The sequence below is a fragment of the Haliotis rubra genome, unplaced genomic scaffold, assembly GCF_003918875.1.
Source record: "Haliotis rubra isolate DU_JTF1 unplaced genomic scaffold, ASM391887v1 Scf4, whole genome shotgun sequence".
NCBI lineage: Eukaryota > Metazoa > Mollusca > Gastropoda > Lepetellida > Haliotidae > Haliotis > Haliotis rubra.
The window spans coordinates 1,944,360-1,971,877 of NW_025767079.1; the positions used below are offsets into that span (position 1 = coordinate 1,944,360).

General features: G+C 42.8%; 2 protein-coding genes across 6 annotated transcripts in view; one reads left to right on the top strand and one right to left on the bottom strand.

Moving 5' to 3' along the window:
- LOC124287165 (metal tolerance protein 5-like) overlaps positions 1-17,711 on the bottom strand; it is a 39,060-nt gene extending 21,349 nt beyond the window's left edge. For 2 of the 5 annotated variants that reach the window (XM_046723651.1, XM_046723649.1), the window contains exons 1-2: positions 9,632-9,751; positions 8,535-8,655 (exon numbers count right to left, since the gene is read on the bottom strand). In XM_046723651.1, the coding sequence (XP_046579607.1) occupies positions 8,535-8,655; positions 9,632-9,661 (151 nt within the window). In that variant the 5' untranslated portion in view covers positions 9,662-9,751. Of the gene's footprint in view, positions 1-8,534; positions 8,656-9,631; positions 9,752-10,949; positions 11,072-17,570 lie in introns of those variants that run through there. The other 3 variants (XM_046723653.1, XM_046723650.1, XM_046723652.1) reach the window with 3 other exon arrangements.
- A 1,819-nt stretch (positions 17,712-19,530) lies between these two features.
- LOC124287227 lies at positions 19,531-27,507 on the top strand. The gene is made up of 3 exons (XM_046723726.1): positions 19,531-19,718; positions 24,777-25,167; positions 26,153-27,507. The coding sequence occupies exons 1-3, from the start codon at positions 19,533-19,535 to the stop codon at positions 26,479-26,481; spliced, it is 906 nt and encodes a 301-aa protein (XP_046579682.1). The 5' UTR covers positions 19,531-19,532; the 3' UTR covers positions 26,482-27,507.
- Positions 27,508-27,518: the final 11 nt, after the last annotated feature.

Genomic DNA, 27,518 nt, shown 5'->3' on the forward strand with positions numbered 1-27,518 from the left:
TGTTGTAACCCCACACAATATCACTGCTTCACCTGATGTTGTAACCCCACACAATATCACTGCTCCACCTGATGTTATAACCCCACACAATATCACTGCTCCACCTGATGTTATAACCCACACAATATCACTGTTCCACCTGATGTTATAACCCCACACAATATCACTGCTTCACCTGATGTTATAACCCACACAATATCACTGTTCCACCTGATGTTATAACCCCACACAATATCACTGCTCCACCTGATGTTATAACCCACACAATATCACTGTTCCACCTGATGTTATAACCCCACACAATATCACTGCTCCACCTGATGTTATAACCCACACAATATCACTGCTCCACCTGATGTTGTAACCCCACACAATATCACTGCTTCACCTGATGTTGTAACCACACACAATATCACTGCTCCACCTGATGTTATAACCCCACAGAATATCACTGCTTCACCTGATGTTGTAACCCCACACAATACCAGTGCTTCATCTCATGTTATAACCCCACACAATATCACTGCTTCACATGATGTTATAACCCACACAATATCACTGCTTCACCTGATGTTATAACCCCACACAATATCACTGCTTCACCTGATGTTATAACCCCACACAATATCACTGCTCCACCTGATGTTATAACCCCACACAATATCACTGCTCCACCTGATGTTATAACCCACACAATATCACTGCTTCATCTGTTACAGCCCCACACAATATCACTGCTCCACCTGATGTTGTAACCCCACACAATATCACTGCTTCACCTGATGTTATAACCCACACAATATCACTGCTTCACCTGATGTTATAACCCCACACAATACCAGTGCTTCATCTCATGTTATAACCCCACACAATATCACTGCTTCACATGATGTTATAACCCACACAATATCACTGCTTCACCTGATGTTATAACCCCACACAATATCACTGTTCCACCTGATGTTGTAACCCCACACAATATCACTGCTCCACCTGATGTTATAACCCCACACAATATCACTGCTTTATCTCATGTTAGAACACCACACAATATCACTGTACATTTTACACGTGCAAGGAGATATGAGTCCGTGTTCAATATATACATAGGGAGAACACGGAACTAATACAGTCCAACGGGTGGGTTATAATGGGTTTATTGCACCAGTCACACAATATCACTGCTTCAGCTGATGTTATATCCCCACACAATATCACTGTCTCAGCTCTGATGTTATAACATGTGTAACACAATATCACAGCTTCCATCATATTATCGGAGAACATCCACAATGCCCAGGGGCGGATACAGCTTTTTGAGAAAGGGTGGGTGCACACTATTGAGTAAAGGAGGGATGCACACTTTATTTTCCCCCCAAGTTTCAATGGTCATTAAATAAACTTTCAGGGCAAAAGTGGGGGGGCGCACCCCTGTACCCGAATCTGGATCCGCCTATGATGCCATTATGTCTACTGCAATACTACAAACATCCCCAATACCAGTGTATAAAAATAAGGCCCGTCCGACAGCCCGAAACGGGGTAGATTTCTGCCGGACGGATAATTTTACAGCTAACGTGGTAATATTTCAGATAGCGTGTCCACTAGCACTGTCTATTTAGTATTTAAGAAGGACTGGTTAAATCTCATCTGGGCTGGTCAGTTTTTGAAGTTACCAGCCCAGATGTCTGGCTGGGTTTTTGGCTTATTTAATACACTGCCAATACCATTGCATCTCTTGTAATACCTCACATTACCTAGCCTTGCTTAGACAACGCTGTACTGATTGCTAAGCCAATTGATGTACAGTAATCGTATCCTTTAACATGTTTAAAAAGATAAGTCCAGATTAGCATACACTGTAGTCTGTGGGAACAATGTGGTTTTTTAATTATATTTTTTGGGAAATTATCATTTGAAGTATTATTTATTACCTCACATGACGTGAGCAATTCTACACATCACCTAACATGCCAGTGTTTCATCTATCACAAAGAACAATCGTGACAACATCATTCCTCCAACTAAAATACACACTGAGTACATTCACAATATCAACCATTAAGAATTGCAAACCACCAATGCTTCAAAAACTTTGGCCTTGCATTAAACTGACACACCATGTTTTTTCAAATATATCAATGTAATACTAATTTAAATGAAAAATACATTTCAATGACTAACAAAAATCAGTCAATACAAACACATGACAGATTTACCGTGACACCCTGCAGAGCAAATGAACTTGAGACTCACTCGACCGTAACTTATCATATGTACGAGGTGTCCTCCCATTTGTAAAAACTCCCAGTTGTGAAGACACATTAAATAATGGTTCAGTGCACATAGGTGGTGTTTCCACGAAGTTACCTACACAAAGTGTTTAATTATTAAAGACATTTACCTGAGTATATTAATCAATTCATCTTATAAAGTTTCATTAAGTTATCTCCACAATATTCAGTCACTAAGCAAATCAGTAATTAGCTAGGGTGAATCCATTCCATCAGACAGGAGATTAATCGTATATCAGGTAACAACAGCTTGACCACTGCTTGAGAAGCGGCCCCGGAGAGCACACGCCCAAGTGGACCGAGCACCTGTTGCACGCGCTGAGGCCTGCAGACGAGAGCGACGCATTGTTTACATCAAGCCATTGGTTTCTTGCACTGCTCGGCTCGGGACAAGGTCATACGGGCTTTATTTGTATAACTTGTTGCCAAGGTCCACCCTTCTATTTCCTACCTGATCCTTGAGATGCTATTCCCCTCCGTATCGCCCCAGTGCTGACTCGTTAGCAGTAATGGCTCCATGCAAGTCAGTGTTTACGTTCATGCTCGCCACTCCGAGTCGTCTCTATACCGTGCTGCAACAGCTGAGTGCTGGTCGGTATAAACACGGTCATCTACTTTTTTTTTATCCCTCGTCAGGGCAGGTGAGTTTTACAATGGGGCCCTGTGGTGGATAATTTAAACATCCGTGACAAGGGAAAATAGCTCACGTTGATGTTATTGGCATGTATGATATTTATTGTATTGTGGTATACACATTACTTATCCATGTCATGGGCATCACGAGACCTGCAGTGAGAATATCCACGGTGTCCCATATGATTGTATAGGTGAATATTTAATAGTGAGTGAGTGAGTGAGTTGAGTTTCACGCCGCACTCAGCAATATTCCAGCTATATGGCAGCGGTCTGTAAATAATCGAGTCTGGACCAGACAACCCAGTGATCAATAGCATGAGCATCGATCTGCGCATTTGGGAACCGATGACATGTGTCAACCAAGTCAGCGACCCTGACCCGTTAGTCGCCTTTTGTGGCAAGCATGGGTTGCTGAAGACCTATTCTACCCCGGATCTTCACGGGTCGAATATTTAATAGAAAGTATGTATGATGGGTAGTGATGGTTGTTCGAAAATTTATCACAATTGACGTTTGATACAAATTACCAACTAACATCAGACCTCCATGTTGTGATTCGCGTTAGTAAGTGATGGAATGTTTTTCCTGACGTCCGTCTGTGACCCTTCCCCCACCGCCAATATATATATGAACCTATGTTATTGGCCTTCAACAATACGGCTGACGGAACACTGTGATATTGGGTCCCAGTTCAGTACACGTATATATGTTTGTTTTAGAATAACGATTAATATGGATGATATGTGATATGTGACCACACTTTAAATTGCAGCTGGTCCCGAGCTATTTAGGCTCGCTCACCGATCCCAATATGAGGACCCTGCCTCGAAATAGATATTACGCGTTTATCTCACAACGAGCGATATATGCTTTGAAAAAACTCAGTGAAGGACACAGGAGTTACATAAACAATATCGACAGACATAAGTGAAGTTAGGTTTCCTACACCATATAAACTCCATATGTATATTCTGATCGCAGTGGCGAATTAATATATGGTGCAACGCTCACAAGTAACGCCATCCGGCTACATCTTTCCCCTTATGTCCAGTGTGACCTTCCTCGAGTGAGTATAGTTTTACGCCGCTTTTAGCAATATTCCAGTAATATCACACACTGAACCCATGTCGGAAATCGAAACCGGGACTTCGGCGTGACGAGCGAATGCTTTAACCACTAGGCTCACGCTCTCGGCCACACCCACACACCCGTGTCCAGAATACATTCTCCAGGGAGAAAGGCGGGGATGCAAATGTCAAACATTTATTAAAGACTCTAAGACTAGTTCAGTGAGGTAAATGACGGGCCTGAAATTCGACCTCACACATGTCTGACTTGTTTGTCAAATGGGATGAGTGGACCGACTCCTTGACTTAGATGGATGGCCTATCTTAACGCCAGTACAGCATGGCGTGTATAGTAGAGACTGGGCAATTTACACGCCGCTGTAAAAAGGTTGCCGATTCCGATTGTAAAATACTACCCCAAAAACTTTAAAGGCGCATATTCAGTCGAGATTTGCAGGGAAAGGGGGTCTCACAAAGTACTGAAAAGACACTTAGACTATAAGAGAATCATGTCTCAACGTATTTATTGAAGTAAAACGTCTATAGTTTATAAACATGTATCAAATATTTGCCGAAACAACTTTGTCAATAATTTTGGGGAATACCTTGTGTATTCTTGTCCCAATCGCGATGTCATGATGTTCAATGCCGACTAAATATATAGGTGGAATATATAGTGAGTTTAGCTACATGGCGGCGGTCTGTAAATAATCGAGTCTGGACCAGACAATCTAGTGATCAACAGCATGAGCATCGATCTACGCAATTGGGACACGATGACATGGGTCAACCAAGTCAGCGAGCCTGACCACCCGATCGCCTTTCCGAAACGGCCAGTGGAACCTGAACCACTGACCTCGTAATATATACTAGCCACATAAAGAAACTGTGCACACACAACATTCCTTCAGAATTGGAATACAACACAGAAAAGACGAAATGATGTAGACACATTAGAAGCTGAAGTATTGGGCCACAACAACATGTCAAAAGAACATGAACAATATCCGTAACGATGACGTCAGAAGTTCAAACTTGAGTAGGGGGTCACATGTCGGAGTCACAAAGTTATTAAAGGGTTTGACCATCATGCGTGTGAAGCACAGCAATGCATCGTCGACGCATAGAGGCTACTAAATGAGCATTGAAGGCCTGGGGAATGGTTTGGGACGTGGTCACTGCCGTCTGGAACCTCTGTCTGAGATGAGTCACCCGAATCCATCTGTCCTGTCTTGGCGTCGTTACTCGGGGACGCCCAGAACGTGGGTGGTTGTCGACGTCATTACTGTTTCCATAACGCCTGACCAATGCAAATATCGTGTTACGATGGCATTGGAAATGTGCTGCCACCTGTTGTTGGCTCATGCTTGCTCATGCCTGCTCGAACCATTCCAATGGTTTCATGACGTTGAGCAGATGTTAATCTTGGAATGATGTGCATGTGACTTCTCATGTGAATTTGTGAACGTTTGAATGACCAAAGATCAAGCTTTCGACAGTGACAGCAATTTCTGAGTTTCACATGTTGTGTGCAGCTGCACAGGCTGCACGTGCAGTAACACATTGTAAGTCCACAGGCCTCCATCAATGACGGAACGTCGCCTGGCACCTGCATGAGCGTTTGATTGTCTCTAATACTTGCTATGTTCACACCTTTATTTATGTATAAAGACGCTGTCTGCCTATCTTTATATTTTCTGTGTGCACAGTTTCTTTATGTGGCCAGTATACTTGTATGCGAGGTCACGGCCATAGAGACGGGACATGAGAGGTCAGGTGGACTGCAGTTTAACGTGGTGTTACAAAATATTTGTGTTTTTCCATTCAGGGTGGCAAGCGGGGAGGGGGAATGGGGATGGGTTGAAATTGGGACTGTTTTCTTTATGTTATCAGCAACATTTCAGTTACATGGCTGCGGTCTGTAAATAATGGAGTCTGGACCAAACCATTCTCTTCCCACAGAGGTTACTTGTCATATATCTTCCTACGGGCCTCTGTTCTAATACGGCCATATTTCCCGGTTCTCGTAAAATCCCCTAGCGGCAAAAGATCGCAACACGAATTATCTCCCTTCTTTCTATCCAATCAGAACACGTGTTACATCGACTTAGATTCAACTTGACTAACACAAGCAAATGTGGGGCCACAAATATCCTCCATCTACCGGGACTTGTGTTGATGTTACACACAAGACGTTTAATGGCTAGCTTGTCCGTTGTCAACGAGGGCGATGGAGACGCCACTGATCCGCCATAACATGACTGAGTTCTGTCTAGAAGAAACGTTTGCGCATCGCGCAGGGGAAGAAGTTTAGTTTTCTCGAAGCATACGGAAATTACCGAGGCCTTGCGAATGATCACTTTTGAAACAACGTCGCTGATTGCACAACTAAATCTGATTGCCTCCAATCACGAGTCTTGAACGCTCACACCATGAAAGGGCCGTATTAGAACAGAGGTTACGTAGGAAGATATGACAGGAGTAACCCCCTGTGGGAAGAGAATGGGACCAAACAGGCCAATGATCAACACCATGCGCGATTGGGAACCGATGACATGTGTCAACCAAGTCAGCGAGCCTGACCACCCGATCCTGTTAGTCGCCTAGCTCTTACGACAGGCATCGGTGACTGAAGATCAATTCGAACTCGGATCTTCACTGGTATTGCTGCTGTTAAAAGAAATAATCCCCAATACGTATAGTGCTTGGCGTTGTATTAAATGCAGGAATTAACATTGCCGTGTGTATTTGTCTCGTATATAGAGCCCGGCGATCTAAAACATACCCAATAATATAACGGGATGAATTTTGACGCAATGATCGGTAAATTACAATAGATTATTTCACCAAGAGAAATATATCCTAGCATTGTGTAATTGTAATTACAGGTTTTGTTCTATAAATGTAAAATATGTATAATCAACACGAAGGTTATATATATATATATACTGAACAGCAAAAGAAACGCAAGTTTCGAAAAAATGAAATCTCACAGTAGTAAGTGTTCATGTTTATGAAACGTTCATGGCAAAGTGACGTAATGATCCCAGGTGAGATGATGTCATGCAATTTGACGTCCATACGAAACTTTCGCACAAACACACCCACAGTGCAGCAAAACCATAATTTTAGCTCCTGCATCGACGATTCTGGATACCTTTATAAAGGTTTGTGTCAAAAAACAGTTTGGTATTGACGCTAGGAGGTGTACACGCCACACAAACGATGCCTAGACTAACGACTGAGCAGAGGGGAATGGCCATTGGAAAGTTGCACGGAGGTAGCTCTGCAACCGCTGTAGCTAACAATTGGGCTGTCAACTTACCACCATGACACGACTTGCTCAACGTCAACAGCAAACCGGGGTTGCTGCTGATCGTCCCCGTACCGGACGGTCACGAATGACAACTCCTGCGCAAAATCGATTCATCCGGGTCACTCATGCCAGGAACCGAACTCAAGCAGCAACAGTAACAGCAACCTTAGTTCATGGGTCAAGGGGAGCAGTGTCCTGCGATACGATGAAGCATCGTCTTCGCACTGCTGAAATCCACTGCCGACGGCCATATGTGGGACCAATTTTGACACGTCAACAACGCCAGCGACGTTTACAGCCCTCACACAGCAAGAGTGTCGATGGATTATCTGACTCAGAACAACATTAATGTTCTCCCATGGCCGTCTTTTTCCCAGGATATGGCTCCCATTGAAAACTCTGGGACGAAATTAGACGGATGATTGGTGCAGGTAGACAGCCACTCACGCTGCACAGTTGGAACAGAGATTGGTGTTTGAGTGGAAACACTTGCCCCGGGCATTCTTTCAGACCCTCGTGAATTCAATGAGACGATGTTGCACGGCCTGTGCTACTAAAGAGACTGTCACTTTTCACATTTGACGGAATGTGATCAATTTGAACTTATTGCAATTCAATGTCAACAGCAACTTTCAGCTGTTAATTTGACAGTGTTTTCTATAGACTAAATGATTAGACATAATTTTGGCGGTCTTCTATTAAAAAAACTTGTTTTTTTTGCTGTTCAGTATATATACGGACCCTAACGAACATGGTAAGCGGAAGTTGTACGCCCATGGAAGGAGGTGAAATAAACATGCTAGTTTGTTGACAACTTGATCGTCCAGCTACAATAAATATAACATTTAGCGATCCAGAAATTATATATGTATCCATGTTCTGTCAACTACACTTCATTTCGAGACGCGAGTAGACACTATATGTGAATAATGCAGACAGAAGTTATAATTATCGGTAACTGGGGGGTTGTCTTGGCCGCGATTAGATCCCATTGAGGGGGTGAGCTTATGTACGAAACATACCAATTTAATACTTATATTAAGGGTCAAGTTAGGATGATTTGTAAATGCCACTTGCCACGGGTCAAGTTAAAATGCATTTTTCACCTGCCCGACATATACCTACTGTACCCGGGAGTCGGGCAATCATATTTTTTTACCCCTGAATGAGAAACACACGGGGAAATACGGATGGCCTCAGAATGTTTAACATGACACTTACCGTCGTAAATGCTGCTGTTAGAGGGCGCTACCTCAGTAACCCGGATGACAACGCCTGCACTGTCAATTTCTCTTCCGGCAATCCTTCCCAGTAGGAAGCTCTCTTCAACTTGTTCCGTTTCCTGTAAACAAACACACATGGACAAATTAATAACGGTATGAAGCTTTAAAGGAGTCTTGGTTCACAAAAATTGCCGGTCCTTGCAAAGCTGATTCTCGTCCTTCAAACCACATGGGTTCGAATCACTGTTTGGACAATAATTTTTGAAAATAAAAATGTAGACTTTTGCAGTCGTATATTGTTTTTATATGTTATTTTCAAAATCTTTGATGTCAAACTTGTCAAATAAAAAACTAAAACAGTAAACAGGACTTTTTTAACCAAGGACTTTCTTTTATATAATCAAGCAGAGCACCTCCTTTAAGATTCCTGTAAGGGCTATTCGTTATCTGGGGTTCAAAGTCACTGTCGTATTTTAACAATAATTCAAACATAATAACGTGTGTCATCCTGAGGGCCTGAATTGAAATTTATAACACTCAAGGTGAATTTTCTCCACGACCAAGCTTTGAATGAGGGTTCTATGTCTAACATAATATCAAGATATACCATAAAACGCAACAAGATGGCGTCCCCCACGAACAGCGCCTGGTTTTGTTTTCGATCAACGCTCTTCATTCAAAAAACACATTAAAAAACTGATAAAACAATGAAGGGAGGAGGGGACAACCGCGTCTCAACCCTGCGTTAGATATCAAGACATTTTGTATGGTGAATAGCAACACACATAACGTGGAAATACATACTGAGTATGCAATGAAATTATAATCTGTCCTGGCAACGCCGCAACAAGTGTTCAGAGGACATACATATAAATACCCCACATAAATGTCACATCCTAGAACATCGCGACATTTGACACTCAACATTCAACGTTAAAACTTGCCAGCCAAGCATAACTTCCAACTTTAAGTATGGTCAGGTGAACACAGTCCTACTTTCTGGACAACCGCCTTCTCACGCAAACTAGCTGAGATTCCCGAGATCACACTCGCTGGTTATCTGTGGCCGCCTTATCAAACAATGTTGTCACTTACGGCAGTGTCACCTGTGTCCGTCAACTCCATGACTCGACTCCGTCGTGACACACGAGGGGCTTGTCTGTCCTTGTGAGAAACTCCGGATATGTCGTGAAAGGTCAGTTTGGGGTTTATAGCAGAAATATTTTTTCAAAAAGATATCACAAGTCGAGACAAAAATAAATACAGGTCACCATAGGGTTATCAAGACACAGTGAAAAATATTTGTATTGACTTGACTCACTGTCATCTGCCACAGATGTTTTTTTGTCGTATCTCATTAATTCCAAATGTCACACAGACTATACAGTCGAACCCTGTTTATCTGCAAAACTGCGCTTCTTCGTGTATTGTCCGGATAAACGAATTTCCAGACATCCGAATCACTTCGAAGATTCTTCGGAGAGGCAAATAAGCCAACACCGCCATTGTGTAATGACAGTTTTGACCGACTGACTGAGTTTGGTTTTACGCCGCTTTTAGAAATATTCCAGCAACATCACGGCGGGCGACACCAGAAATGGGCTTCACACATTGTACCCATGTGGGGATTCAAACCCGGGTCTTTGGCGTGACGAGCCAACGCTTTTACCATCAGGCTACCTCACCGCCCCTATTGTGTAATGCATGAAAGTCTTTGTGTATTATGCTGTCAAAAACTATGTCTTGTTCTTCAGTGATTTCATATGAAGGAAAGTGGGATAAACATTGCAGGGCTCGATTTTAGAAAATGAAATGACTGTTATAAATCTTGGTGATTTGGTCGAAAATTCCTGGCTTCGCCAAAAATGTGGACAATATCGACTGAAATTTTGAATAAGATATCAAAGGGTTACATAAATAGATCCATAAATACGATTAGTATTTTTGTGTGATCTGAATAAAAACTTGATGACATGAGTGAATTACTAAAAATCACATGGAACCCAACGTTGCGGGATGATGAATTGCAAAACAAACATCGACAAGTGTGGTTGTTTGGTACTGATTATTTCCACTGATATATTGACGAAACGAAATATTGGCGACATAGAGCGTCATTTAGCCGTAAATGACGCTCTATGTCGCCAATATTTCGTTTCTCGTATAAATCGCCCGGTATGCGAGGTTTCCGGTTATTGGGGGCTCGGATTGGCAGGGTTCCACTATATAAAGATAAGTATATGATGTAACTCCATATGAAAGTCACTGACCTAACATAGATACAGAAGCGAATAAATGAATAAATTTGAAATTTAATGCGAATACATAAGTCAGTACAATACGCTAATGTCCGTCCTGTTCCTACAGTGACAGAGATTTGGATCTAATTTACACACAGACAACTCTCACCCACCATACACGTGGTACCTGATCAGAATGAATGTCGTCGTTGTCCATGCCGCGGTAGCAGTGCTGTCTCCATTCACACAGTGGAACGATCACACATTTTTCAATGAGACACTAACCTTGTCAGCCTATCTAAGTGTTGATATCTAGGTCAGAGGAACACTGTTGTATATCTTGTGTGATGAAGACATAACGAGTGAGTGAGAACGATTTTACACTGCTTTGAGCAATATCCTAGCAATATCACGGCGGGGACACCATAAATACGCTTCACACATTGTACCCGTGTCAGAATCGAACAAAATTCTTCGGCGTGAGGAGCGAACGTTTTAACCACAGACTAAGCCATCGATTTTACACCGCTGTGAGCAATATCCTAGCAATATCACGGCGGGGGACATTTAAAATAGGCTTCACACATACCCATGTGGGAATCGAACCTGATTCTTCAGCGCGAGGAGCGAACGTTTTAACCACAGACTAAGCCATCGCTCCTGATGGTGTCCAGGAAACTTAGGTCCATTCGCTTGATTATTTCATTTGCTTATTAATGGTATTATTGTTTGCCGCTTTTGTGTGTATATTATTCTCTCGTCCCCCGTTATTAATAGCGACCCATCAAGAAGGACTGACTGAGTTTGGATTTACGCCGCTTTTAGCAATTTTCCAGCAACATCACGGCGGGGGACACCAGAAATGGGCTTCACACATTGTACCCATGTGGAGATTCGAACCCGGTTCTTCGGCGTGACGAGCCAACGCTTTAACCATTAGGCTACCCCACCGCCCCCCATCAAGAAGGATATGGTGCCACCAAATCCAGAGTCATGCTGGAACACAACAGAACCCAGGGACAGGGTTCATCTTCATGAGGCAGCAGTCTCTACATACCTCTTTAAATTAGATTAGTATTATTTCCGAAGCTCCACTTAACCTCTATAATAGCTTACAAATAAGTCTTTGATTTTGACGAGGCTAGTTTTGCTATTGGCGAACATCTATTTTTTTTTTATAGAGGCAAAAGTGTCCACAAGCCAAAATCGAAGGTGCGTGAAAAACGATGCTTGGATATTGCTAGCATCTTTCGAAGCAATAGTGTCCCTCTGCCCTTTTCACAGGACAGAAACGAAATATATTTAATCTATGAAATCTTTTAAATCTGCGGAATATATTTTTATGCATTGTGCCAACAAAGATAGGGTTCTCAATGATGCTGATAATTTATCCGCACCAAAAGGCTAATTCACATAGCATGCGTGTAAATGACGCTTCAACTTCAGCAAGTTCAAAGAAGGGTGTTGACCAATATTCAAGACACAAAATCACCAGGTTGCATACTCGATCCACGGAGATGGCTCCTGACTTTTAAGAGATGAGTGAGTTTGTTTTTCCAGCAATATCACGGCTGGGAACACCAGAAATCGGCTTCACACATTATACCCATGTGGAGAATCGAACCCGTGGCTTTAGAGTTACGAGAGGACGCTTTAACCACTAGGCTACCCCACCGCCCCTTTTAGAGATGAACATCATGGTATGTTTCATTTGACTTGGAATAACTCTTCTCAAAATTACACTTCCATCCATACATCAAGCACAGCCTCCGCATCAAACCGTTTACCATAGACACTATGTAATCTCTCATTGTCCATTCCAATTCTACCTGTCTACTTCCTGTTATAGAGGAGTACCTCCTTCCCTTCCCGTACCGCTCTTTTCAGGTACTTGTCGTGTTTATCGCAGCCTTGGTCGTGTTCTACTTCGTAACCTACTTACCTAGCTGTCTGTCACACAGACACACACAATCTCTGCACCCACCTACCTCTTTTCAAAATCCTGGAATCCACCCTGCAAATACTGACGTCACACAAAGAATCATTCATGCTGGTTATCAAAAGGATCTTTTACTGACCTTGGTCCGGGCTTGTCCACTACCTCGGTGTAATGCACATTGGTTTAGGTTTCTCCACTTCCTCAATGTAATCCATAAATCTCAATATAATAAATCACCACAAAATGCAATTTTTTTCGTCGTTATCAGAACAGGTCCACCTGACCTAAAGTGTGCTCGAACAGAACATCCGGGTCGTTTACACGAAAATATCGCAGGAATCATGTACATGAACACGTGACCTCACTATGGTCTAATTTGAGCCACAGGGAAAGATGGAAGCTTGCGTCAAAGTCTGAGACAATGAAAACACAACTAAAGGCATTTTAATACAACCCATCCACGTATTGCTTCAGGGGCGTAGGAACGGTTTTCAGTGTGTGTGCCGTGTGTGGGGGGGGCTAATTTATGACAATATGTTTTCGTCTGAAAAGTGGGGGCTAAACCACCCCTCCCCTGTTCCTACCCCTGTACTTTTTTATCCGTAGATTTCCCGTTTTTTTCGATCTCGCCCTCCCACCCCCACCTTACGTGTGTTCATCCTTAATGTGGTATTGGCCAGAAAATTATAAAAAAACCCAGAAAACTTCAATCCAATTGTTGATATGAATTATTACCAAGGCTTTGTGAAATGTTTACCTGAATAAATTAAACTGGGGCAGGGCTACAGATAACTTTTTTGGTCATTGAATTATGTACTCGCTTGTGTTCATCTCAATTGGGTATCCTAATTTTCCTTTGAGTTACCAAATAAATTGTACCCACCTCACTCAAACTCATTTGGGTATTTTGCCATTTCCATTAATTGTAAAAATATAATAAAGGTTAAATGTTGGTTTACGTTGGTTTATTTATATTTGATCTGTAATATGAGAAACAATAAAACATTGCAAGTTGCCAAGTTCATGTGTTGAAATAGAACCTCTCAATATACCACAGTTATTTTATCTTTCCACCGGTTCGCAAGCTAAGATTTGACATTTTTGTGTGTACGCATGTAAGATCAAATTTATTGAGTATTTACAAAAAATTCAAGGGTACCTGTACGCAATAGACTTAATAGGAATTGAGTTTTCACATAAATATTTGTGTAATTTACGCAGATACGCAGCTTATCTGTACCTCTACTGATGTCCGATATGGAGATGATAAATAACATCATATCACTGTTCGCCATTCCCTAGCCTGGCTGCAAGGTTGTACTGAAGAAGAAGCCCATTGATGTATGTTAATTCTACCCTTTTAAAAGGCAAGTCTAGATAAGCGGGCAGTACAAGGACGCCAGTCTGTTGTAGGAATATTTATATTTTATATATTAATTATTATCCCAGAGACTTGTGCAAGTCTAGCCGTTCCCCGGCAGGATCCATACAGTTTGTATCCCTCCAGGTCCCCGTTCCACAAAACGATGTGAGGTGATTGGGGGGTATCGGTCCGGGAAAGCGAAATTTCAATATTCTCTATTCCCGGTAAAGCGAAAACAAAAGTTGTGCTGGAAGTGCCGCGAAAGCGAATTGCTATGAAAACATCGGATTAACGTACTTCAGATTAGCGCGACCTGTGAGCCGCTTTACTGAGATGAAATTTCAGTTGTTCCAGCACTTGATCTATGACAAGTTTAAGCATCGGTGTAGGACAAGACGTTAAAATATGGTACTTGTTGGTCCCTGCCTGGCGCTCGGCATTAATGGGTACAACAAGGACTGGTCGGCTCGGAGTCAGTATAATGTGTCTGAGTAGGGTATTCATGCTCACTGCGGCATGGTATCTCAGTGGGCTAGCACTATAAAACCAGCTTAAGTCTGGGCTAGTACAAGCAGCCGCACATACACATACACACGCATGCATGTCGCCATATGAGCGAAATATTCTCAAGCACGACGTTAAACCCAATTTCACCTCACCTCCACCAGAAGTAAATGAAGTGTTGGTAAATTTGTCAGTTGTCTCCCATAGCTGTCAACCTACAACTGTCTGATTGGTCTTCAATGACCCATGTTTGTCGTAAAGGGTCGACTAACAGGATCGGGTGGTCAGGCTCGCTGACTTGGTTGACACATGTCGTCGTATCCCAATTACGCATGATGTTGATCATTGGACTGTTTGGTCCAGACTCCATTATTTACAGATCGCAGCCATATAACTGAAATGTTGCTGATAACAAACAGAAAACAGTCCTAATTTCAACCCATCCCCATTCCCCTCTCCGCTTGCCACCCTGAATGGAAAAACACAAATATTTTTAACACCATGTTAAACTGCATTCCACCTGACCTGTCGTGTCCAGTCTCTATGGCCGTGACCTCGCATACAAGTATATTACGAGGTCAGTGGTTCAGGCTCCACTGGCCGTTACAGAAAGGTTTCCGTGTTGTCAATATTGACAAGCAGATCAAGGTTGTCTTCGTTATTTGATTGATCATAAACCGGCTTTTATAACTATTTGAATCGTAACGAACAATACCAGGGGGTGATTTGAGTCAGCGTAGCTTTGATCATTGTTACAGTTATGTCACGGAGTATTGGCTTGATATTGGGAGAAAGTCTCAGACGATGTAGACTTATTGGTATGGTACTAACAAACCCGGGACATAATCAAACTGAAGTGGTCAAAATTATCTTGCTTTAGTCAACGAACCACGGTGCTTTTTTGGCCACTGGGACACACACAAACAGTGAGTGAACAGAGGCGTAGCTACCATTATAAACAAAGCCCGGGCTTACACATGATTGTTGCTAAAAAGGTTGGGCAAGCTCTAAATACTATCTATAAAGCACTGCAACCTATCGGGCTTACACAAAAACATTGGCTTGCTACGCGCCTGGTGAACTGAGTATAGTTTTAGGCCGCTTTTAGCAAGTGACGTCATCCGGCTTATGTCTTTCCACTAATACCCAGTGTGACCTTCCACAAGTGAGTGAGTTTTGTGTAAATGAATACCTGAGTGAGTTTATTTTTACGCCACTTTTAGCAATATTCCAGCAATATCACTGATGGGCTTCACACCATGTGGGGAATGGAATCGTCCGCGTGAAGCGCGAACGCTTTAAACCACTTGGCGACATCATCGCCCCAACAATGAACGGAGATTTTGGGGGTGTCTCCTATTCGAGGTGGAACGGTTCGACTAAATCTGACGGTTGATGATGATTATTAATATTATTTTGTTTTACAGTTTAAAATAAAATGCTCAGAGAGAGGTTGGGTGTTGTTGGCCCAGTCAGTCTGGTTAGGGTTATCATCAGGCCCCTTGGCCCCTTTACATGCCCCTTGGCCCTTTTACAGCCTACCATGAACATTACAGAGAATACATACACTCGACAGCCTTCTGCATCACCCTGATCCCAGAGTGTCACCAGGGCCCTGTTCCTCAAAGCGATCGTAGCGCTACGACAGTCGTAAGTCTATGTTAAAGTATGGGAGTTACGATCATCTTAGGGTTACGATCGCTTTGAGGAACGGGGCCCAGGGCTGAGCTGCCGGTGGAGAACCCGTGCTCACTCCTGATCTGCATCTGGACCCCGTTCCTCAAAGCGATCGTAGCGCTACGACAGTCGTAAGTCTATGCTAAAGTATGGGAGTTACGATCATCTTAGCGCTACGATTGCTTTGAGGAACGGGGAAGGAGTGCAGGAGGCTTTGCGCACCAAGCGCACTGAGATCAATGTGGACCCTAATGACAGTGTACATGTGAGATGCACCCGTGATATTTCAAAACGAGGTCCTAAATAATATTTATAATGCTTCACCTGACAACATAATTAGTTGACTGGTTTTATCAAAATGGACAGTATCAGGTTTATATTCAGGAATGTTCTCAGGCTGTATATTGGCCTGTTCAAAAGGCATGTTAAACTATCATTTTCCAAGGCGCCCTGAACGGCAGTAGAAACCACGAGCCATCGTGTTGTTTAAGATATGTTGTTTGTGCCAAAGAAGGTTGGTTGTTGTTTAACGCCGCACTCAGCTGTATTCCAGCTATAGTGGTACCAAAGGAGGACCTCCACTGACAGGTGTTGAATAGTCTCAGCGAATTCATTACATAGACAACAGCTCAGACTTCAACATTCTCTCTTTTTGGCGATTGTGAAGTCTGAAGTGACTGGTCCTTGAGAGCAAAAAGAAAGCCCTCTATTTCACTTTTAAGACGGGACGACTACCATCTTTTTGTTTTGCTGTTCTGATCTGTATGCATATACATACACAATGCAGTGGTCCACTCCCCGCGATTAAATTACTCTTTAAATGACCGACTTTCGGCTGACTTGGTGAATGGCTTTCTTCTGGAAATATATACGCACAATATAAGTTGCAATATTCTTGAACGCAAGCATTACACCTTACCTCACCTTACTTGTTCTTTGCCTGAAATAGACTCTTCCCACACGGACTTGCAGGGCTCGATTTAGTGATTTGTTACTTGCACTGATACTAGCCAATATTACAAAGTGCAACGTAGTTATTATTCTAACTTGCACCAGGTGCAGGTCAATTTTATAGTGGGTAAACTTCTGAATAAAACATCTAAATAACTCAATAGCATATTTCTTTCATTACATTTCTTTCATTTCACCATAAAATCAATGCGACTGGAATTTGGCTGGTGCAACTAGGTTTTTATCTTAGGTTGCACCTGGTGCAAGTAGGTTAACATCTCTTAATTCGAGCCCTGACTTACAAAACCAACGATTGCGTGATAAATATCGAATTGAGTCTGTACGTATTTTCAACAATACCTTTGTGTGCCGATGGAAGGTGTTCCCCACACTGAGGCTCCGTCCACGCTTATGGCCTCTTTGTGTGACGCCAGTCACCCATGCCCGGCCCTCTGAAGCAGGAACAACCTCTCTGTGGGGCAGGGATCCGTGTGGGGGTGGGGTAAACGCAGGGTTCAGGCTACCTGTTAGTGTCGTAGTCGTGTAGACCCCGGGACTAGCCTAAGATAATGGTAAAGAGATGAGTGAGTACGAGTTTACGATGATTTTAGCAACATTCCAGCAATATCACGGCGGGTGACACCAGAAATGGGCTTAACGCATTGCACTCATGTATAGAATCGAACCCAGGTCTACGGCGTGACGACCGAACGCTTTCACCACTAGGCTACCTCACCGCCCCATTAAGAGATGAGAAAGAAATAATGATACTGTAAATTTAATATATACTGACCGGCAAAAGAAAATATACGCTTATGTTTGATCTGGCAAACGATGAAACAACCAAGAATATTTTTTCCGGGGGTTGCGTATTTGTTACGGGTATCGAAGTTTTGTTTTGGACGTGAAATTTGGAGTGCTGTCAGCGAAAATATCAGGTAGGTATAAAGGTGTTTGGCACGAGTAACAGGTTTGCGCTCGATTGAAACACGACTAACTTATCAATGAATTTTAATCAGAAAAGTAGTTCGCCATAATCTGACCCTAGGTCATCACCACAGAATAGCCAATGACGGACTTTTAGTAATCAATCTCACGCATATGTTTGATACCAATTTCCTCACATGGGTTTCTCACCTACGGGTGTGTAAGAAATTGGCATAAACGGATATAACGTTATACAGAAATGTGGCGATTCTCTACTCGTACCTCCTGGGTTATATCCACTTCGGCTGATGCTTTGTTCCCCATCTGTGAATACTGATGCCCCATACATTAACACTTTCTTTATATACGGCAGATTAGTATGTCGACACACGTCGCCAACAGTATTCAAAGGCACGACCAAGTGAAGTATTTTAGGAACACCCCTCCTGCAATAGACAAGTTTTTATGCCTGAGACGAGGTTAAGATGATAAGGATTATTTTTTGATTGTGAAAAGCCAAGTTTCTATGTCCCTCTTGATCGTATAAAACAACCGTGTAGACCCGGGTTAGGTTTAATCTTCAGAAATTTATGCATGTCTTAAGAGGCGACTGACGGGATCGGGTGGTCAGGCTCGCTGACTTGGTTAACACATGTCATCGTATCCCAAGTGCGAAGATCGCGATGCTTATATTATAATGTTAATCACTGGATTGTCTGGTCCAGATGCGAGTATATACATACATCTGCAATACAGCTGGAACTATTGTGTGCAGCGTTAAACAATAAAAATAATAATAAAACAAAACTTTACCATTAATTGGTTGACAACACAAGCACTCCTCGGCCATTAACTTTAATTTGTGTCATTGCTGGAATTTGTGGGCAGTTACTACTCTATCTATCTATCTATCTATCTATCTATCTATCTCCGGATTCCTCATCATTAACTGCCGAATCTGATAAAACAGTTTCTCAGAAATTACACTCATATTGTAACATTTTGGTTTTTAGGCAATCTTATCTTATAACAGAACTCCCTTTCTCCATATATCAAACGAATCTGCAATTTTGTTCTTGAATGTTTTATTTGAAAAGGATACTTGTTGTACGAAAACTAATTATGCTAATTTCTATAAGGTCATGATTCATTAATCCTCAGAGAACTTCTCAACAGGCGGGTGTATTTACTCAATCGGAACGATTGAAGTACGTTGACCGCATTTCTGTCACCATTACATCGAGATGAAAAAGAATCCTGCTTCAAACATTCACATCTCTATAAGAATACATAGAAGTATGACATATATTTACTTTGGGATAATGTAAACATCCTGGTATGATATATAATGAAGGCCGTGGTAGATCTGAACACTGGGACAGGAACTGTTCAATGATGAAGACGTTGTGTGGAGCTTGGGGTGCGCTCTTGCCGATCGTTGTCGTGATGTCGGGTGTTGTAGAGGTCGTAGCGTCTCATGGGTACCTCCTTGACCCCCCTCAGCGTTCCAGCATGTGGCGTGTTGGGTTCGACACGCCTGTGAACTACGACGATATGGGACTCAACTGTGGCGGAAAAGAGGTGAGCTGTGATCAACTTGTTATTCCTAGTTGTATTTGTAATTAAGAGTGTACAACAATCCAGTCTCGGTCTAAGAAGTTCTAAGTTTGTCAGCGCCATATTCACTCACTCACTCACAGAAGAAGAAGAAACACATCACAACTGTGAGAGTTTAACAAGTGATTATTAAGAATGAGAATGAGTTTATTTCTGTATGGGGACCACAGACCCAGTATACAAGTACATAAAGTTTTACAAAGTGATACCAGCGCCATATGATATGACAATATTCAACATGATACAACAATTTTTTCAAAATACAGTTGTCGTATTTACATACGAAGAAATAACAGATTAACAGTTTGTGGATTAATAGATCATATCATTAATTGTTTAAATGTTTCCATCGTTGGATAAGTACACTGAAAGGGTGTCATGTCTTAATTTAGCTGCTGTTGATAACTGGATTGTCTGGTCCAGACTCGATTATTTACAGACCGCCGCCATATAGCTGTAATATTGCTGAGTGCGGTGTAAAACTAAACTCACTCACTCACTTAATTTAGCGTAATATGGACACACTAAACAACAGTAATATTGAGATTGTACACAGGGAATAACACACAAGGGACAAAGTCTTGCACTTCTATGTAAATTATACCTTCTCCCTCTTCCATCAGCAGAATATGGTTTGAGCAACGAAACTCAGATAAACTACCCTATACACAGGAAAAGTAATTCCATATTAAATAATTCAGATCTAATTTCCGATTTAATAGTCCTAAAAATGCGGTCTAGAGTGAGTGAGTGAGAAAGTGAGTGAATTTGGTTTGGGGCTGCCGTTGACAGTCCACCGGTTTGGAGATACGAGCAACCACAATATAGCACTGAAAAACTTAGAAACATAACCAGGGGGTATTTATTATTGGAAATAAGTGAGTTTAGTTTTACGCCGCTTTTAGCAATATTCAAACAACATCACGACAGGGGACACCAGAAATGGTCTTCACACATTGTACCCATATGATGAACTAACGCTTTAACCACTCGGCTACCACCGCCCCGCCAGAAGAAGAATCATATCACTATGAGAGTGTAACAAGTGATTATTAGAAGCTAGAAACATTATCAGGGGGCATTTGGTATTGGAGACAACGACAAAAGGTTTATGACATGACAGAGGGAATTGAGGAGTAGTAGATGATACGGTGGCCACCACTACTGAACGCTCGTGCTCTGCTGAAGTCTCGTCAGGGACACCGTCCTTTCAGCTAATCATTGACGTTAAGATGACTGACTGAGTTTGGTTTTACGCCGCTTTAAGCAATATTCCAGCATCATCACAGCGGGGGGACACCAGAAATAGGTTTCACACATTGTGCCCATCTGGGGATTCGAACCCGGGTCTTCGGCGTGACGAGCCAAAGCTTTAACCCCTAGGCTACCCCACCGCCCCGACGTTAAGACGAATGTGAGGCGAAATGGTTTTACTGCTTTCAAGATGACTGTATTTATATTGCGAGCATATGGTGTGTGTGTGTGTGCGTGCGTGCGTGCGTGCGTGCGTGTGCGTGGCCGCACTATGGTGATGAAACAAGGATCGACCAGTACACTGTGTCTGAGTGCGGTACCCTTCTTGAACTGCGACGCAGGATCTTAGTTCCTTACATTTCCGACATTTGCGAGGACAAACAGACACACACTTCCACGTCTGCGTGTGCAGGTCGCTATCTAACTGCTGTAATCGTGAATACGAAGTTAAACCCATCTTCACCTCACCTCATTTCATATCATGTAAGGACCAGTGAAAATCCGCGTTAGAATTGATCTTCAGTAACCCATGCTTGTCGTAAGAGGCGACTAACGGGATCGTAGCCCTAAGAATTCTTAACTTTGATCGTAGCCAATGTGTTAAGAATGGGTTTAAGAAGTTCGTAGGGCTTACGAAGTTTCGAGAATAGCTAGCCAGGCTCGCTGACTTGGTTGACACATGTCATCGTATCCCTATTGCGTAGATCGCCGCCATAATGCCTAGTAAAAATCTACTCCATATCATGTAATGTTGAGCTGTGTGCTGGATTCGATCGATTAAAGGCATCTTATTCAATGAAAGCGTAGAAGTACGATGATATGTTAGCAGTTGACTCCGTACAGTCGCATGAGAGACATTTGCCCCTGTGGTTTCGAATCCCAGACACGCTGGTTATGTATTTGAGTTTGTCGGTACATACACGTGCACAAACATTGTCGCTAAGGGGAAATTCGCTAGGACCTTAATCACTTCAAGCTTTTATCCAACACTAAACCATGATATAACAAACTCCCGAAATCAGCCTCTGAAAACAGTTCATTTGCACTCATCTGATTCATAATGTCATAGCCAACAATATTCAAACTCTAACACTTCGACTGCAAGTGTTTAAGCCTAGGACAGACATAGACTCTTGCGGCCCCTGACACATAGTACCTTCCCTTCCGTCCAGCCCTTACTGTAATGAGAGTGGTGGGATAGCCTAGTGGTTAAAGCGGTCGCCGAAAACCCGGGTCCGGTTCTCCACATGGGTACAATGTGTGAAGTCCATATCTGGAGTCCCCTGTCGTGATATTGCTAAAAGCGGCTAAAACTAAACTCACTCACCCAACTGCAATGCTACAGCTCTAAATGAAGCAGGTCTAAATGTTCCAGAGGTTCGGGTTCCGAATATCCCGCCTCATCGGGGCTCCTGTTAGTTTTAATGGAAATATTTGTTTCTACCAAAATCTTTTAGAGACTAACCGTTAGACTAGGCAGAACTAGGCTAGAACTAGGCTAGAACATCAGGTATCAGCTGCATGCGCAACTATTTAATGTCGAAGAGACGCATGAAATTTTTTTATTTTCTCAAACATTCAAACTTAGAGCCAGTAAATTCTCTTTTAGGGCGCTGTTTTAAAAGAACCCCGTTAAACAGTAGCGTGCTCCTTTCCAGGGCAAGTCTACATCTTGGTCTAATTCTTAGTGCAATATTCCACATTATTTTTGTAAACTTAGAGCTCTGTCTGAGTTAGGTTATTATTAAATGCTAAATCATAAACTGTTGACAAATGAAAGCATAAACTAAAAAATTAATTTGTTCCAAAAATTGCAAACATTATCAAAACGTTATTAAGCTGAAAACAGTCACCTAAACTATTTAAATACAAGATCACAAAACACAACCACAACCCCTGTATCCAATACATCAGCATCGTTTGTTTCACTTTTAGCATACATGCAAACTTTTTTTCGCCCTCCAGGTCTTTCACATGACAGGAAAACTGGGAGGATTCCGTGACTTGAATACACTGTCATGGACTGGGCATTGTCCCACATTTAAAGACGCAGTAATTTTAGCTATGTGAGCCGATTATCCTGAATATGAAGGAGTGGCCTTAGCGATCCCCGCGACAGGACTTGTTTATCACCTTGGTCAGTGATTGGGTTTAGTTTTACTCCACTTTTAGCAATATTCCAGCAATATCACGGCGGGGGACACCAGAAATGGACGTCACACATTGTTCCCATGTGGGAATCGAACCCGGGTCTTCGGCGTAACGCCGAACGCTTCCAACACGATGGTACCCCACCACACTCATCAGCTTGGTGAACGAGAGAGCCAATTAATCATCACGATCTGGGATTCGATGCCCTTTTAAGCTGATAATGGTACTGCTTTGAGTGAGTATGGTTTTACGCCGCCTTTAGCAATATTCCAGCAACATCACGACAGGGAACACCATAAATGGGCTTCCATGTAGGGAATCGACCCCGGGGTCTTCGGCGTGACGGGAGAACGCTTCAATCAGTAGGCTTAACCAAAGCCCCGGCACTGCTTTGAACGAGAGGACACACCTATTAAGAAATGAACTATTTTTTGTAAGTGCAAGCTACTGAAAAGCCTCACAGCTGCTCCCATACATGGACACAAGCTGCATTCAAGAGAGACAAGTTACATTCAAGAGATTGGTGTTCCTATTGGAACTTACACAACCAGCCAGAAGACGGGGTTCATTATGCCGGCAGCGTCTGTTTAAACAAGCCGCGATACTACGCAGCGCATCCGACAAAGCGAATACATCAGCGCTGAACAAGATGAGTGTGCACAAGGACAACACGCCTGAATGAAGCAATAACTCTTCTTCATTTTCTTTTAAACGTGAATACTCTTATTAAATATTTGACCTTCTTCCTGAAAGGGTGATTTTCTGGCCATGTGATATCACGCCTGTCTCCTTGACAGACACGCCCGGGCGCCAGGTTAAACCAGTTTACAGGGAACACCTTTCCTTTGATAACGGTATTTATCCTGTCTCTTGTGTCGAGTATTTTCATACACGTGGGTTGTAACGGTAGTTCAAGATTATTGATACTGAAGCTATATAACGGCGGGTTAGACGCTTTGTCTCTGAATATGTATAATTTTGATTGTAACAAATATACCCATTTTTTGTGTCCCCCGCCGTGATGTTGCTGGAATATTGCTAAAAGCGGCGTAAAACCAAACTCAGTCAGTCAGTATACCCATTGAAACTGAAAAGGAGCCCCACGGAGACAAGATATTCCTGAACCTGAGGAAATCTAGACTTGCTTCATTTAGGGCTTTTAGCATTGCAGGGAGGGCTAGGCAGTAGGGAAAATAATGTGGTTTAGTGTCTGTGAGACAGACTGAACGGCGGGTACCCGGTGTTTGTTTGTGAGTCTTACTTTACAAAGTGATTTAAGCGTTACGATTGTCGTACGTCTGTTTAAGTATGGGGCGTCACAATCATCTTGGTGAATTGGTCGCTTTGTCGAATGAGATCCGATCATTTAAAGGTTGACTTGGTTGACGGATGCCATCGCATTCCAAGTGCGTAGAAGGAAGTTCATAATATATTGTTAGTCATTTGAGTGCCTGGTCAGACCCGATGATTTACAGCCCGCCGCCACATTGCTGAAATATTGCTGACTGCGGCGATGAAGGTAAATTATTGATGCGTAATGATTAGACTTATGCGATTTGTACTTTTCTCAGTCACTTGAATTCAGTTGTAATTTTGATATCAAAATTCCCTTTCCAGAGACAACACGTGGGGAATGGCGGTCGCTGTGGTATTTGTGGTGACGCTTATGACAGCTTCCCACGTGAAAACGAGGATGGCGGTAAGTACGCCAACGGCATCATTGTTGGATCTTACCGTGCCGGTAGCGACATCATGGTGACAGTCCGCCTCACGACTTATCACAAGGGGTTCTTCGAGTTCAGACTCTGTCCTGACTTCAGCACATCCGATGATACATTTGAGGACTGTCTGGACCGGAACTTGATGCCAGTGCGTATGCTCGGTGGCAGAGAAGGCAGGAAGACTAGGTTTTTCCCTGACGCAGGAAGCAGGGATTACGTTCTCCTGGTTTCACTACCCCTGGGAGTCACGTGTGACAAGTGCCTCTTTCAGTGGAGATACGTCACAGGTGAGTAGATACAGACACCGTCGCAGAGTATAGTATTTGCACAAATATTGTGGTTCAGACGTGGTGGCGAGTTACGTGTCATGGACTTAAAAAATATTTGAAACCATTGTTCGGATTAAGATTCTGGGGGCAGCGACAAACCATGTCTTATCCATGGACAAAGTTGAAAATCTGAGGAGGGTCTGAACGTTGTGAACGGTCAAGCAATATACAGGCTTGTACATTTTCAGGCAGAAGAGGCGAAACATTCATGATACTTTTATCTGATCTGTCTATGTCGAAGAAGAACATCAGGTTCTTTGTGTTGTGTTCGTGTTTTGTTTGGATATATTTAAATTTCTAAATCCAGTGGAAAAGAAGTAGGCTGAAACGCTTTATAAAGCTGACATCTTACTGGCTAAAACACCCTCGCATTCTTCATCTTGATTGGACGGTCAAATTTCGTGGAAGGTTCACGTCATGCTACTTTCAAAAGACGAACAATTATGCGGAGGAATATCATATCAGAGTAAACATCTGATTTCAATAAGATTGTCATCCCAGGGAAATTGTAACTGTACATGAGAGATGGATATTGTGTTTAAGTTATCAACTATGAGCATTCCGTGCAGTGGTAACAATTACTAAAACAATCACATCCCTCTGTCACCACATTTAACATAATCCACTTTGTTCCCATGTTCCTAGCTACCATTTTTCCCAACTTGATCACTGACTTCACGTTTATTGTGTTGTCAAGCTATCTGCTATAGGGTGGTCAGGCTCGCTGACATGGTAGACACATGTCATCGTATCCCAATTGCGTAGATCGACGCTCGTGCTGTTGATTACTGGATTGTCTGGTCCAGACTCATTCATTTAGATGCCGCCGTCGTATAGCTGGAATATTGCTGAGTGTGTCGTAAGAGTAAACTCACTCACTCACTCACTCACTGTGTTATACTATCTACGCCAGTACGTAATATCAAATCCTATTTTCGATCAGGCAAAGACTGGGGTCGTGACACGGAAGCGGAAGATGGATGTGTCGGATGCGGTCCTCAAGAGTGGTTTGTCAACTGCGCAGATATCAACATATTCGCCACAGACTCAGTCACGCCAACACCACAACCTTCGACTTCCAAGAGGACGACGACGACTACAACAACAACAACCACTACTGCTATACGTCCCACGCCACAACCCGTACCGGCGCCTAACGATAGCCCTAAATGTGTTGCTGCCGACTCCTTCTCCCATGTCCCTGGCATGGACACCTGGTGTCGAATACTCTGCCCCCGCTTCTGTCCTGTCACTCACTGTGTTTGCGCATAGAACTTCTGGATATTTCCAATCGGCTCTACACCGTCCAAAAAGGATTTCGGTCAGCAGTGGAAGAAATGCTTATTGAAACTAGCTTCGTTCGCGATCTGTTCACAAGACGCAACACAAAATGGCGGCAAGAGATCTTTTATGTAACGATTCAGACTTTTCCCGTTGACTTTATCTTCACGTCAATCTGGTTTAGCAGAGACATACGGCTTTTCCTCTAATAAGGGCCCGGACGTTATTAATTGAACAAGCTTCCAAACCAGGGGGTAATGGAGGACCGGCGCTTTCTAAGAGTGAGTGAGTTTGGTTTTACGCCGCATTTAGCAATATTCCAACAATATCACGGCGGGAGACACCAGAAATGGGCTTCACACATTGTTTCCATGTGGGGAATCGAACCCGGGTCTTCGGCGTGACGAGCGAACGCTTTAACCATTAGGCTACCCCACAGCCCCCGCTTTTCAAGAGACCTGGCACGTATTGCTCTTACTGGACCCGGAAGTTGTCAATATTTTTGGGCTTATTTGAGGAAATACGGTATTTTCAAACGTGTCTGTCGTGTTATCAGAACCATATTCTACGAGATCTTGCGCCCTGCAGCCAACACTGAGTTCAGGAAGGAGGCCTACGTCTATTCCAGTGCTGTCTGAGATATCAGGAACCTAAAGAAATAAACCGTGGGCCCGAGTGCGCATTCTACAACCCCAGTAGCATTCTTCAACTCAACCCCAGAACCATCCCTTGAACACTTGTGCAAGTTGAACAATGTGGACAGTGCAATGGTTGAATGTATAAAGCGTTCGACGGCACATCACAAGACCAGTTCGTTTTCCATCGTAATTATAACGCTCCTTGGTAGCACACTCCCGGTGTCGAACCGTCACATTGATGGAATATTGCTTGAAACTCGTTACCCGGTGCCATGCGAACTGATTTTGTTAGCTCTGAAATTTTGTGTCCCTGTGTTGTATTACATTTTGAGCATTGCTGAAATGTCTACGTCTTAACTTATAAAAATCTTTAAATCAATCGTATTTATG